Source organism: Ochlerotatus camptorhynchus, unplaced genomic scaffold (genome assembly GCF_037179485.1).
Source record: "Ochlerotatus camptorhynchus isolate MF236.1 unplaced genomic scaffold, CSIRO-AGI_Acam_v1.1 ptg000577l, whole genome shotgun sequence".
Classification (NCBI taxonomy): Eukaryota; Metazoa; Arthropoda; class Insecta; order Diptera; family Culicidae; genus Ochlerotatus; species Ochlerotatus camptorhynchus.
The window spans coordinates 1,843,829-1,858,722 of record NW_027041058.1 but is presented as its reverse complement, the minus strand read 5'-3'; the positions used below and the strand labels follow the sequence as shown (position 1 = coordinate 1,858,722).

Below are 14,894 nucleotides of genomic sequence, written 5' to 3'. Positions count from 1 at the left end.
ACATCGACGGTGCAATAACAAAATTGCACCAAAATACACTAGTTTTACGCAAATGTCATCATTTTTTAACTGTTGCAGCGCTCACACAGAAGCATTTAAGTTTTTTCGGAGGAGTTTTAAGTTCGATAAAAACGCAGGGCTCGTCAATGCATTAAATTCCTCAAAATGCTATTTAAAAATTTTAAATTTTGTGTGTGACTGTTTACGACATTAAGATGTTCTTCAAAGTTGCAAAACTCATTATTTCCTTAACCCTTTCTGTCTCAATTTTTTCTAAAGCATATTTTAAGGAAATACTAACGCTTTTTAATAGAATGTGGATATTTAAGTACAAATACCTAAAAATAACCAGAACTTTTTTTGTTGATTTTCTAGGACGTCCAAATTATTCTGGAATTCAGTTAAAATGATCTACCAGATCAACAATGCTTGATGTCTTCGAGTTCATATTATTTGATGTACTGGGTCAACCAAGGCCTGCACGATATCCTCTGTGATGATACCTACTCAAAAATGTTCATAGAGTCCTTCCAATGATAAAAAATGTTCCAACCCTATACAAAACAAGCCATCATACGAGAGGAGGTCCCATTGAGTGGGGAGAAGAGCCCACCTAAAATTCACGAAATGTTAACAACAGGGAGTTGGCAATTCCACTTTCCCGATAAAAACCGCTTCAATCCTTCAATCAGGGATGGTCCCATCCCTACCCAATGAATTTATATGTTTATTTGAAAATATGTATAATATAAGAATATAATAGTTGAAGATGCTAATTTCAAATAACAGACTGAAGAGGTAATTTTGATACGATAGAGTGAGGAGTACACGATTTGTACCTTCCTAAAAGTTGTCCTATCTCGCTGTCTACTCCTCTATATGCAATTTTCAAACTGTTGTACTCTAAACGAAACTATCAATTCTATACTTTCATCTCCTCACTCTATCGTATTAAAATTACCACTTCAGTCTGTTATTTGAAATTAGCATCTTCAACTATGTAAATCGTTGACTTCACCCATATAGTCAAAGTAAGAATATAATACTACCCATGATTTTCTGCTCAAGTTAAGAGAATATAAACAAAAACTTTTTTTTTGTGACGCCGAACTTTTGTTTTGGAGTGTATTTCTAAAATCCATTCTAAAATATGTTCGAAATTGCTAAGGAAAAAACCAAAAATTCTCGAAACATTAATTCAAAATGACTATATCCTGAAAATGTAGTCCAGTCCAAGTGTCTTGACATTTTTTAAAGAGAGGAAGAAGTACTTTTTCCAACTTGGCATCGAAGATCAAGGGTTTATCCCGGTCTTTTTTCCGGCGACATCGAATTTCCGGCCTTTTCCGGTGTTCCCGGTCACTCTGATTATTGTGTTTTGCAGTTGAAACTAAACTCCTCGAAGGTCACCGTGCGGAATTGCAAATAAGCGTGTGCTTTGAAGATGTACCGTCTTGGATTTTCGTTCGTTAGTTTAATGAACTTCCAACTAGGAACTCAGTTCATAGACATTATAAGTGATGCACAAAAAACTCTAGGAACATGTTTGGACATGTGCCATCACTGACAACTTCGTGCAGGCCTTGAGTGATCCAGTAGATCAGATAGTAGGACAATTTTTAGAACCTACAACACCTTATGTAAATGGAATTAAAACATAAATCATGTGCAAAATCTGTATGATACTGTTTGGAGTAGTTTCGTAACTTAGGGCAATGTGTCAGTTTTTGTTGATCTGGTAGATCATTTGATCGGAACTCCAGAATAATTTTGAGATCCTTGAGTTTAGCAGTTCCAAGCCTACGGACGAATCGATAAAAAGGGTAAGGGTAATCAGAATTCCATGAAACTTCGCACTCACTAGGGGCAATGAAAAAAGTGTGTGCCGGAATTCGGCAATGTTGTCATAAGCCTGATTTTTCAAAATGACGTATTCGATATTTTTAAATAAGTCATAGCACGAAAACGGCTCATCTCATCGAAATGGCGTCTGAAACAAAGTTGTAGGAAGTCTTTTCAGAATAAAAATACACTCTGAAAAAAAAACCCTCTAATTTCCGTTAAAAATTAAACAAAATACTGGTAAAAACTTCAATAACAAAAAAGCACATTCATTTTTTTCAGATTTTTAGGCTTATATTTATTTGAAAGTATATCAAAAATGCTAAATTTTTAAGAAATATACACCATGGACACTTCAATATTGACCAAAATTGTAGAACATTAATCAATAGTACAATTTTTGAATTTTGAGGTAATATACTCAATTATTGATTTAAAAAATATGGCAAAAAATATGCATATTCATCCTACGGTGGCCTAAAGAAACACCGACGACCAAAACTGGTAATCGACCTTCACCGATTTATATGAAACTTTGCGTAATTGCTTGTTATATTTATTTGTTGAATTTTCAAAATGATGTCTTCGAAGTTTTTTAAAAAATTATAGGTTTGAAACGGCATTTCTGATCAAAATTACGTCCGAGACAAAGTTGTAGCAACAAATATTGCTTGTCTGGAAAAAATACAAAAACAATGTTACTAGCGATTTCAAGTAAAAATAAAAAAAAATCTCATATATCTTATGAAAAATGCCAACTTTTGAAATGTTGAGAAGTTTGGACACTTGAAAGCTAACAAAAATCGTATGACAAGATCTAATGGTCAATTTTTTAAAGTTTTTGTTAGTACACTTTTTTGTATATTGTTTTTTGAGTATAAATTACTTTTAAAAACGTTTTAACAAAAAGTTGAAAAATTTAACGAAAAGTTTTGTTTTGCGATTTTTGTCAATTTTTAAGTGTCCATAATTGTAAACCTTTCAAAAGTTTGCATTTTTTTTAAATCAGACAAGGACATTTTGAGATATTTAAGTGCAAACTATATTTTTCCCACAAACACATTATTTTTTCTACAACTTTGTCTCAGACGTCATTTCGATCAGAAGTGCCGTTTTCATTCTACATATTTTTGAAAAATTTAAAAGGCGCTCATTTGAAAAAAATCAAGTTTCAAAATATCCGAATTTTATCAAAAATGTTAGGTAGACAACCTAATGTCCCAGTTCGGGATATTTTGGCTAGACCGCGATCTGGAGTTTATGCAACTCATATATGTTTTTTTTTTAAGAATATCAACAATACATTGTAAGTTTGATTAACCTTTATTTAGTTTATATTTTGTGTGTGTGTTTGGTTTTTTTTTTTTGTATATTTGATTAGAGCAGAGTTGATATAACGTCGATAAGATTAAGTACATGTTTTAGAAACAGTGAAATTTTTGAATCATAAATCATATTCCAAATCTCCTTTTCCCTCTCCCGATCCAAAATATGGTCATCCCCTAACCTCGAGAAGACCGCGAGTAATCGGGCAAATCCTCTAATTTTAGATTTAAGACATTTATAATGTATATAGAAAATGGTAACTTGGCTCTGTAAAGTTTATTCGATTTCTTATTTTTTTCTTAAACCGCAAGCCCCCACCATGGATTTCAAAATAGCCTGGGATATCGATTTCCATTCTCTAGACGTCACTCCGATTCACTCCGATTCTAAAAAATATTCATATTGATGGGTATTTGACAGTATTTCCACACTTTGTCTGAAATCGGAAACCACCATCTTGGATTTCAAAATGGCGTCGCATATCAATTTTCGATTTATAGACTTCACCCCGATACCAAAAATATCTATATTGATGGGTCGACGTGAGTATTTCCCACTTTCCTGAAATCGGAAGTCGCCATCTTGAATTTCAAAATGGCGTCGGATATCGATTTTCAGCCTCTAGACATCATCCCGACGCAAAAATACCTGTATTAATGGGTATTTGACAGTATTTTCCTCATTTTTTTTTAACGAAAAGCCGTCATTTTGGATTTTAAAATGGCATCGCATGTCGATTTTAGATCTTTAGACGTCACTCCGATTCCAAAAATACCCATATTGATGGGTCGGCGTCAGTATTTCTCATTTGATCTGAAATTGCATGGATTTCAAAATGGCGTCGGTCATCGATTTCCGGCCTCTAGACCTAAATTCCTAAAATACCCATATTATATTGATGGGAAAACAAACCACCCGACAATGATAAATATGATATCTACAGATCTATGGGCATACGCTTAAATGATCCGAGTGAACAATCAACTAAAGTCAGAAAAACTACATGAATTTGGATCGAACAGCTTCGCTTCAATGCGAAAGTAAGTTCATTTGACAATGAAAGGCGAAATGAACACGAGTCAAGCCAAAACAGACAGCATGAAAACTGATCGAAAGTAGTTCTGTTGATGTTGAAAGTGATGGTTGACAGCTTCGTCGTCGCTTGACGATTTTCTATTGAAAGTGACTTTGTTGGGCCATGCTCTTAACTTTCAAAAGTGTGGAGTGGGATTTTGGAGGACGACCACTATTAATATGATGGGTCCCTATTCGTATAATGTTTTTTAAATCCGTATAATTATGTAGAAAACCACAAAAAATCGTATAATTCCGTGAAAAAGGAAAACTTCCGTAAGTATTTCCGCGAAAATCGATCAATTTCGTACACGCTATTAAAAAACTACCCTAATTTGGGTAGAATTCACCCAGATCGGTCAAAACTGAAGCTACCCAAAAATGAGTAAACTATGTTTAGAGTGACAAGTTGAGAAATGGACAACATCGACGTGAATCCGATCGACTTGAAGTTCGACGGAGCTCCCCGAACGTCAAACTATAGCTTTCAATCTCTTTTTTGCTAGAAAAATACTACATCGTAATTAAACTGTATACATTTTTCGAAAACTTCTCCTCCATTAATAGGAACACTGTTCCAGTAGTAGTGGTAGTTACTAACTTTGGTTCCTATAATAGTGGAACAAATTGGTTTCTTATTGGATCCACTATTATAGGAACACAACCGCAACTATACGTGCAAAGGAGTCAACATCTAAAGGAAAATCAATGGTTTCCGTAATGTTTGAACTAATTTTAAGATTGAAAAATGCAAATCCGCTTTATTATAGGAGATCTATTAATGAAAAATAACCTTATCCAGTTTTTCCTCGTTATTCCCGCACAACCCCCATACCTCAACTATAGATACACCACTATTACAGGAACAACTACCCTATGCAAAATTTCATGCAATTCGGAGACGGTCGAGTTTTTTTTCCCGAATCGTCATTTGGCGTGGAACTGCAAAACTCAAAACTAATGTTGGCCAGCTAGATTGACTAAATGCCCCTTTGTGCGACGACGCGAGAGCTAGCAGAATGCGGCTGGCTTGCAACTGCACAGCTTTGGCTGGAGGGAACCGTATAGCAAAAGGCGCGGTAAAGAGCGCATAAAAATTGCACAAGCGGAACGCGCTCGTTCTCCCCCTCTCTCTCTCTTCCTTGTTGCACCCACCAGAACCGAACAATGCGATTTTTCATTTTCTATTTTATACATCGTTCATTACCGTTTTTATTGTTGTTTTATCGTCGTCTATCCCGCGTCGCGCCTTATCCCGAGTGCTTCTCCGATTCCGTACCTTATTATGCCAAATCAATCTTCTTTCCCGTGTCCATGTCCGTATCATACGGATAGGATTGGAATGGGAAAATAGAAGGAAAAAATCGCTCAATGTGGAGCAATGCAATGTGGCCCCGTGCGCTTCCCTGCTTGGCTGGCGGCCTGGCTGTGTTCGGCTCGGAGAGCGCATTCCACACTGAAAGAATTTGTATTATTTTAACTTGTTTGCCTTTTCTATTTTGGATTGGTTTCCTCCTCATTTGGACCGACTGCTGATTACCGAGGTGTGGTGTAAGGTGTAAGCACTGTTAAGCCGAATGCAAGTCTGGTCTGGGTGCTCCGCTCGCGATGAATGGATACGACAAAATCAAGTTAATAGATGTGTGTTCCGTACGGCGAAAGCCGTTTATTTTTGCAGCACGTCATGAATCTCCTACACTGCAGAAAGCTCGCGATTGCTAACAGTTTAGTAAATGATCTAACCAAATTAGGGGCATTTAGGCCGAAATTACATACATTTCCCCTATCGGTTGTTAGCAATTAAAATTCACAATAATTTGATAATTGTAACATAAGTTAATTTCGACCACCAAAATTCCACCAAACCTCGATTAGAGCTATATTTGCGGAGATAAATCGATTTAAAGATTTTCATACCTGCCAGCCTAAAAATAATCGTCATATTTTCGGGGAAAACAAATTTCGACCACCAAAATACCCTCCAAATCTCGATTAGAGATGTTGAAACTACGATAAAAATAAACACCATTTCTGAGGTTAACTCAAAAGTGATGATGGGACTGTTATACGATTAGCGGCAGTATAGGTATGTTTTAACATCCACACACATTTTTATGGCTCTAGATCAAGACCAAATCGACACAATTGGTGGCTCCTAAATATAATCGTAAAAATCGATCTCCAGAACATTATTAATTTTTAAAGAGAAGCACAAACTTGAGCAAAATGTGGAATGGATATTTAGAAAAGTAATTAAAACCCCTTTCATACAGTACCAACCCCGTATTGACGCAATTGGGTGCATTTTAGTTATAGTTGTCTAAAAATTATGTTCAATTTGAAATAGTGGTGCAGGGTGCTCATTTAGAATTGATTTAACTTGTACCACTACACACATGCGTAACGCTGTTGGGCACCTGTTTAGGGGTACCAGTTAAACAAATTCTAAATGAGCGCCGTTTAACTTCCAATTTAGCTAATCAAATTAACGGTTCTCTACGGTGTATAGCATTTCAAGCTAAACAAAATAAAGCCATTTTGCCCGACTCTTACAGATTTGAATGAAACTTTGCACATATATTAGATACTGCCCAAGATGCCATTTTCCATAAAAAATGTAAATCCTTGTATAAAAAAATGGGTTTTATTTAAATCAACAACTTATCCGTGAAAAAAAATACTGAGAGAAAAATCACTGTACAGTCGTGTTTAATAATTAAATGTAGAATTTTCTCAAAAAACCCTCCCTTCGATTCTTGTTCTGAAGAAAGTTGAAGTTATGCCCTCCAATCTGGTGCGAACTGTGGTAAAATGCTTCAAAGCTTTATTTTTTATATTTTTTTTGTTTTATAATTTTTTTTAATAGTTTATGGCTCAATTGTCAAAAAGGATCCACGGAGCCGAGAACCATTTAATAACACTAGGTTACAAATAAAAGTAAAAACAAATAACTTCAATGTTTGACCTATGATCATTATGTAAAATCGTGCGCTGAATCCAAAAATGTAGTCAGAAAAAATCTCAGTAGGATAGTTTTCTCAGGGTGGCCAGCAAACCGGGAAAACCGGGAATACCGGAAAATATCCGGGAATTTGAAAAGTAACCGGGAAAACCGGGAAAAACCCGGGAATTCGGTGAGAGAACCGGGAAAATAAATTAACCATACCATAGGAACAAATTTTTACACCAGAATTTCAGAATAAATCATTGAAACAGAGTTATCCTTTACCAAATGAATGTCTTGCTCTATTTGCTGCATAATTTTTTTCAGTTTCCCGTGTTATTGTTTTTAGAATTTAATCACTCAGCAATATTGAGAATTGATTTTTGTCGTCTCAATTTCAGATGTAAAGTGCATGGTCCTTAAAAGAAAATATTGAAGATGCTGGACTTTCAAAACAAATATTTGTAAAAACCGAAACTGAATTATTCTTTTCCGGGGGTTTAATTTTTCGTTGTTCAAAATTCTCATGACATGAATTCCAGAATTAACTTGGAATTCGGCTCTGAATTATCTTGAAATTGTTTTGAAATAAGCCAGAAGACACTCCGCGTAATAATTGCCGTTGAATTCTTTTTGGAATTTCCTTGCAACCCCGTCTAAGAATTTAGTTGGAATGCTTCTTAGAATTCCCTTAAGCCTATTCGGAGACTTTGATTCATTTGAAAATATTTTCAAAAATTTCTTTTAACTCTATTCAAAATAGCAGAAATCTTTCGAAATTTTATTTAGAAATCCCTTGGAGTATTTTAAAGAATTTCTTTCTAATTCTCAGAATTTTTTGCAATAAATTTTGTTGGAGTTCTGTGATGAATCTTTCGCACTAGGGTTGAAATTATTGCCAGCACAATCTAAGAACTCTGTTTCTTGTTGGATTCTGATCATAATTCTCTTGGAATTCTTCTTAAAATTCATCTCTAATTTTCTTAACGATACCCATACAAATCTCATCAGAATCACGTAGGAATTTTCCGCAATGTTTTGTTTTGACAACTCCTTTTTAAATCTTCTAAAATTATCTAACAATTTAATTTAGAATTTGCATTCTTCTCCACAGAAATCCTTCCAAATTCATCTAACAATTATTAGGGTTTTCATGTCAGAATAATTCTGGGAATCTGCTCAAAACTTTTCCTTCGAAAACTGTGTGGGAATCTTTCTCAATATTTGTTTGAAATCAACACTTTGAATTCCAGGGTTTGTCCGCTAGATTCTATAGATTGTTATGTAATTTGTTATAACCCTTAAAAATGCTTCCAAGTCTCAGAGCGTGACAATTATGATTCCACGACTCATAAGTATGATATATATTTAATTTTTCATATCTGTGATCTTGAATTTTTTCCAAAATCTCACATTTTAATTATTTTTACTCCAAATCTTGCATCACAAAGATTGTTAGAAATCACAAATTTTGAAAAAATAAGTTCTAGTTTCAGACACTACTTAAATTTTAAAGCCTCAGAATCTTGGGAATCTTCTTAAATCACATTTTTTGTCCTTTTAGTAAATTCCTTTCAGAGCGTTCTTAAAAATGCGTTCAATTTGGTTTTCTTGTTTGGATTTTTTTTAGATTTAAACCGGGAAAAAACCGGGAATTTCAAAATGTAAATTCACTGGCCACCCTGTTTTCTAGCTAAAACTTAAAATTAAATTTTACTAATAAAAAGTTTATTGATCAAATATCAATTATTTGAACGCCAAATTAAAGGTGTGAATTTTTATTTCAATCAGCTGAACATCATTTGTCAGTGCGATTAGTGGTATTGTTGTGAATTAATAGTTTGTTTTTTTTTTTATGTTTTGCATATTTCCAAGAAAAAATGGATTTCAGCAAAGTTTTTAAGCAAGGTTTGTAGTGGTTGTGCCAAAAATACCACTAATCTCACTGAAAAACAGTATCCAGTTGATCGAAAGTAAATTTTCTCGCTTTTAATTTGGCATTGAAATAATTGAATTGTAGCCAGGCATGGAAAATCATTTACATTCATTTGCCTCTAACTTTTTTCATCAACAGTATTCCGCAAAATGATGTATAAAGCTTTAGTAAGTTTTGTTATTAGCTACAACTTTTGTTCATAACTCAAATCTGTATCTCTTATGCATCACGAATTAGAGCGGGCAGAACTTGTTACTGATTTTCAGTGAATGTAAAATACATTCACTGAAAAACAGTAGTGGCTTCTGTTCGCTCTGGTTCGTCATGCATAAGAGATACGGATTTAAAATGCTAACAAAACTTTTAGCTAATAACAAAACCTACAAAAGCTCCATACATCATTTTGAGGAATTCTTTTGATGAAAAAAGTTAGGGGCAAATGAATGTAAATGAATGCTCGAAATTAATGCAAATGATTTACCATGCCTGTATCTAGAAAACTCTCCTACTGAGTTTGTTCTGACTACATATTTGGATTCAGCGCACGATTTTACATGGGAAATGACCATTAGCGAACAAAGTTCAAATATCCGGAGTGATTTGAGATTTGGGCGTAATTGCATTTGTAAACAAACACATCAATCACCGATTTCTCGCGAATAAAAGCTCAATCTCGAAAAGTTATAACACTATGAGGTACAGGAATGATTCCTCTATCATTTGGTATAGTTTGTTTGTGATATTGAGCTTTTATTCAAGATAAATCAGCAATTGACGTGTTTGTTTACAAAAGTAATTACGCCCAAATCTCAAATCACTCCGGATATGCCTGTAAACTAGTGTTATTTAATATTAAAGTATTAAGAGGGACATAGTTTATGAGTTTTTCTTACTCTTCCTTGGAGGACTCCCTTGCTTCTGCCAATTGTTTTTCCTTCAGCAGCGCCAGCCGCTTGGCCTCCTCTTCGTTCTTTATCCACTTCTTCTCGGTATAGTCCACTATCCCTAATTTGTAGTAGAAATACGCATCGTTTTGGCACTAGAAAACAGGCGACTTGCGTACCTCGACTGACTTCCCACCGGCATAATGGAAAATTAATTGTTCACGGTTGTTTAGCAAACAATAAAGCATCGAATCCTCTGTGTTGAACTTGATGAACATAGATTTTTCCTCTGCTATTCGATATGTAGCGATCATCTGAGTGGAATCTGCATCCAACATCTAATGAGAATCTGTCAATGTTACTTAGGACCTTATGCAATGTTTAGCTTGAGTTGTTATGAATTGTATGACAGGGTGGTCAGTGAACCGGTAAAACAGTGAGACCGACAATCGATAGAACTGTTTCAAACACATTTTCGGTACATGAGCAAATCGGTGATCATCTCTTTTTGGATACCCCTCACCATCCACCTCCAACTGGGGAGTTTAGTAAAGAGAGATGATCAAACCGATTCGTACCTTCCTCAAAGTTGTCCTTGCTCGCTTTCTACTCTCTCTATATAAAATTTTCACACTGCCGTACTCTAACGGAACTATCAACTCTATACTTTCATCTCCTCATCTATCGTATAAAATGACCACTTTAAGTCTGTTATTTGAAACTTAGCATCTTTAACTATGTAAAACATGTAACTTTTAGTGCACAGTGTAGAATGCCAGTAGTTCATTCATTTTTGAAAAAAAAATCCATATGAGTCTGTTATGCAGTTATGGGCCCATATAATTTTTGATATTTTACCTTATAACAATCAATCTAAAAGAGCAATTTGTGATTCTCTGTTCCCCAATTATAATAGTAAAACTTGCTCTTGATTTGATAATCTCTGTTTATTCTTGTGAAATGTGGCTTTACAAGTCTCACTTACAATGTAAACGCTGTATCGTTTTCCTGCTTGAAAAAGCGCCATTATAGTGGAAATGTCTCTAATGTTGGTCTATGGATCTAAGATTGGGCCCATCGCTAAAAATCTGCTATTTATCAATTTTATCTAGTTGAACGCGTCATTGGGACGATACTAATCGATATTTTTGACTAATGAAAATTTAGTCGATTGTTGGACCCTAATTAGGGGCATTTAGACCGACATTATATCCATTTCCCCTACATTGATCAATAGAATCTAAAATCTCGCCATGCTAAAATCATACCCAACAAACAATTTGTGCTGATTGAAATCTGAATAAGCAATTTTTTAGCTGAAGAAGCATATTTTTGCATGAAGAAGCTGCTAATCTGCTTCCAATGTTTGTTGGGTGATGCTACATTTCAATCATCAATTCCGTTCTTAATGATCTGAAAAATATCTCGCTTACCCAAGATACCTTCGAATCGAAACCTTAGAGTGTTGCAAATTTAATTTCCACCTGCCTCCCACAGCAGAGGCCCGGTAGCGCCCCACTCAATCGAACCGATATCTCTTGCTTGTTCTATTTATGTTGCGATACAATTCTCTCGCCTCCGCCGGATTGACATCTTTTCCTCAGTCCTGAAAATATAATTTCCGACGAAATTGAATCTACTGAACGTGTTCTTGACAACCAAGGGCGCAAAAGTCGCACGGCAGCATCCGGCGCTTGCCGGGAAGTGGGGTGATTACAATTCCAAATGCAACACAAATAAGACATCCAACGATGGTGACGTGTGAATCGCGTTGATTGACAGCTCGATACATTCACATGAAGTAGAATTGCTAAGCAAAAGACACTATTTTCCCTCCGATTCTAATTTCTCCATTTTCATTTTAGACATGATCCCCTCGCCCGTCACGCCGAGCGGCCCGGCCGAGCTCACCCCCAACGACAAACTGCTCATCTCGCTGGAAAAGCAGCTCAGTATAGAAACCAAGGTGAAAAACGGGGCGGAAAACATGATCCAATCGATCTCCAGCGGACACCACGGGCGTGATAAGAAGCTCCTGGCCGAAGCGCACCAGATGCTTGCCGATTCAAAAGCCAAAATCGAATTCCTCCGGTTACGGATACTGAAGGTCCGACAGTACAAGCTCAACAACAAAGTGTCCGAAGAGAACGGCGAAAACAGGCCCCGGGACTGGGAAACGTCACTGGAGGACCGGATCGACGAACTGAGGCACCGGTTGCGGATCGAGGCGGCCGTGGTAGACGGCGCGAAGAATGTCATTCGGACGCTGCAGAGTACAAAAACGATCGATAAGAAGGCACTGCAAGAGGTAAGTGGTTTATTTTCAGTATCTCTTGTTTGAATTGTGGAGCACTTTTCTATAATGTAAACACCGAGATAGAGTGTTATCTTGCTTAATAATATGCTATCAGTTTGTCTTTTGCTTTTTGCGTCTACTGCAGAGGAGTTTCGCCAAGGCTCTGAACAAGAGTTTGAATAATTTGAACACAATGTAGACCGCGACTAGCAGTGCGGCTACTACATCCAACATCTGTTCCTGGAAGAAGTTCAGGTCTGCTCCCTGGTAGTGCATGTGAGGAGCTCCCTTGTATCTGATCACGTACTCGATCCAGTAGCAAGCCAAATCCATGGCGCTCTGCGGCCGATCTCGATACAAATCGGACAGTTCTTTTGCCTTCTGGCGATACTGTGGGTTCGTGAGAATCTCTTGCAATGGTTCCTCGAACGATGCCTCCGTTATGGACAAGTATTCCACCGCTTTACCCCAGCCTTCCTTTTCTACGAGCTGCAGATTGGTCGATTGTTCGGCAAAGATCGGGATTCCCAGTATCGGAACGGCATGGTATCGAGATTCTGCCATTCCTCCCAGTCCACCGTGGGAAATGAACAAAACTACTTTCTTGTGAGCTAGGATATCATCCTGAGGGAGCCACTTTTTAGTCAGGAAGTTAGCCGGTTGGTTGGGGATGCTATCCGTTTCCCACTTGAAGAGTATTCGCTGCTTCAGCTTTCCTAGGCTTTTGATGAAAATCTGAAGCTTTTCCGGTGGCAGATCAGATGATTTAAGGTTTGATCCCAAGCAGAAATAAATGGCACCATGTTCGGCTCCATCTAACCACTCCTGGATGTCCTTGGGCAGCGGGTCAGGCTTGGGCTTGATCTGCAAACCACCTACCTCGATTACGTTCTGAAGGTAGGGCTGCGATCCAAATGTAGAAAAGTGGGCATTCAATAGCACAAGCGATACGTTTTTCCGAACGTCCCTGTAGCTTGGGTATCTATTCGAAGGGAAGTTAAAATCGTAGTATTTTTGTTGGTTGTATATGGAGAACTCGACCATGGCATTCTCAACAGCACCAACCAAAAAATTCTTGAAACGGCTCACGAAACCCATATGCTCCTGTGGTCCGATCATTAAATGTGGAACAGCCTCCAAGGCCCTTGGATTACCAACCAAATCGGACGTCAACTTTGTCATACCGGCACTCCACAGTGCCACGGTGGGAGCATTGAAATGCGGTCCAAATCCTAGAATAAAATCCGCCACGAACAGTCCCGTTATGACCAGATCAAACTGTTCGTTCTTGATTGCCAAAAACTTTGGATCATTGATTGTATCGTTCGTAGTTTTCATCAGATGCCGTATCATCACCGGCATAGTCTTAATTATGTTTGGTGGCTTCTCGAGGAAGCTTTTCGATAGCTTATGAACGAAATCATCCGCTGGAATGTAGATTTCTCGGTAGTTTTTAACCGGTTTCGGCAGCTTGAATGGGCTCACCATTGTTACCTAAAATGGGTGTGCAATTGATGAGATTGGTACTGAATCTATTGAGATAACGTACGACTTACCTCGTGACCACGTTCGGCCAGTCCCTTGAGCAGGGCTTGCCCCACGAGGACATGTGACCGTCCGGGGCTGGGGAACACGCATAGAATTCTGGCCGATTCTACTACGCTGTACCGGTTGCTGCTAATTAGCATCTGTGCCAGCAGCAGCACCAAGCAAAGTTTGCCCGTCATTGTTGTATGTCCAATGGCGCAAGACTGGGGATAGTGGAGGTAGACACTTGTACAACTAACTTATCTCGTCTGGAGTCTACTGTCGACTAACAACGATTGACTCGAAGGATGACCTGCCGCGCGATTGAATCGAAGTGGTTGGTATGCCGTACGGATGCTGATTGTTTGCGTGATTGGTGGTGATGTGTCTGTGAGATGTGAGTTTGCTTTAAAATTACGGTAGGAGGAGGTAAACTTGTCGCTAAGATGAATTTGTTGTTTTTTCAAGTTCAACACAGAACTTAACTCCATTAATAGGTAGGGGGAATGACGGCTTCGGCACATATTTGCCTATTGTCACCAGGGGCAAATGAAGTCTAAGAGTGTTCATTTTTTGTCAAATATGATGCACCTTCATGCTAGAAATCAGCACTCAAGGACTTCATTTATCCCCCTAACTATAATAGGTAAAGAAGTGCCAAAGCCGCCATTTCCTCTGCTTTACAAAACTGTGTTTTTTTTTTAAATCTGGTAATTTTTTTTTAAATCTAAAATAGTTAGTAGTGAAGATTGTATGTTTTAAATTGTCATCGAAAAATGCGGGATAGTTTTTTGTAATGGCCCATTCTGCTATCTTATCACTTGAAGACACCTTACTTGTCGTATAAAAGGTAGGCACCCGATTGCCGAAAGCAATCGTCTATAGATGACGCAGCATTTTTTTTTAAAGCGATTATGATTTGCAGGAAAATGGAACTCATAGAACCAAAATTGCTTCACATCAACAATCAAACGCTGGTAGGTTTAATAATCTAAATCAGCGGTTCTCAAACTTTTGTCGATTGCGACCCACTTTATGAAATTCCATAATTTCGCTACCCATCAA

General features: G+C 37.3%; 2 protein-coding genes across 5 annotated transcripts in view; one reads left to right on the top strand and one right to left on the bottom strand.

The window, feature by feature from the left end:
- Positions 1-14,894, top strand: part of Pkn (serine/threonine-protein kinase N) — a 264,865-nt gene that overhangs the window by 166,272 nt on the left and 83,699 nt on the right. For all 4 annotated transcript variants that reach the window (XM_065236877.1, XM_065236875.1, XM_065236878.1 and 1 more), the window contains exon 3: positions 11,872-12,314. In XM_065236877.1, coding sequence (XP_065092949.1) covers positions 11,872-12,314 — 443 coding nt within the window. The remainder of the gene's footprint in view (positions 1-11,871; positions 12,315-14,894) is intronic.
- LOC135713717 (UDP-glycosyltransferase UGT5-like) lies at positions 12,296-14,102 on the bottom strand. Its single transcript, XM_065236937.1, has 2 exons — positions 13,859-14,102; positions 12,296-13,796 (listed from the first exon to the last, which is right to left on the bottom strand). The coding sequence occupies exons 1-2, from the start codon at positions 14,027-14,029 to the stop codon at positions 12,414-12,416; spliced, it is 1,554 nt and encodes a 517-aa protein (XP_065093009.1). The 5' UTR covers positions 14,030-14,102; the 3' UTR covers positions 12,296-12,413.

What these genes read in the sequence shown, in the direction of transcription:
- LOC135713717 (XM_065236937.1), bottom strand. Translation starts at nt 14,029, where the DNA reads ATGACGGGCAAACTTTGCTTGGTGCTGCTGCTGGCACAGATGCTAATT. An exon ending in TGGCCGAACGTGGTCACGAG is followed by an intron (nt 13,797 to 13,858) that starts GTAAGTCGTACG and finishes CACCCATTTTAG; the next exon opens with GTAACAATGGTGAGCCCATT.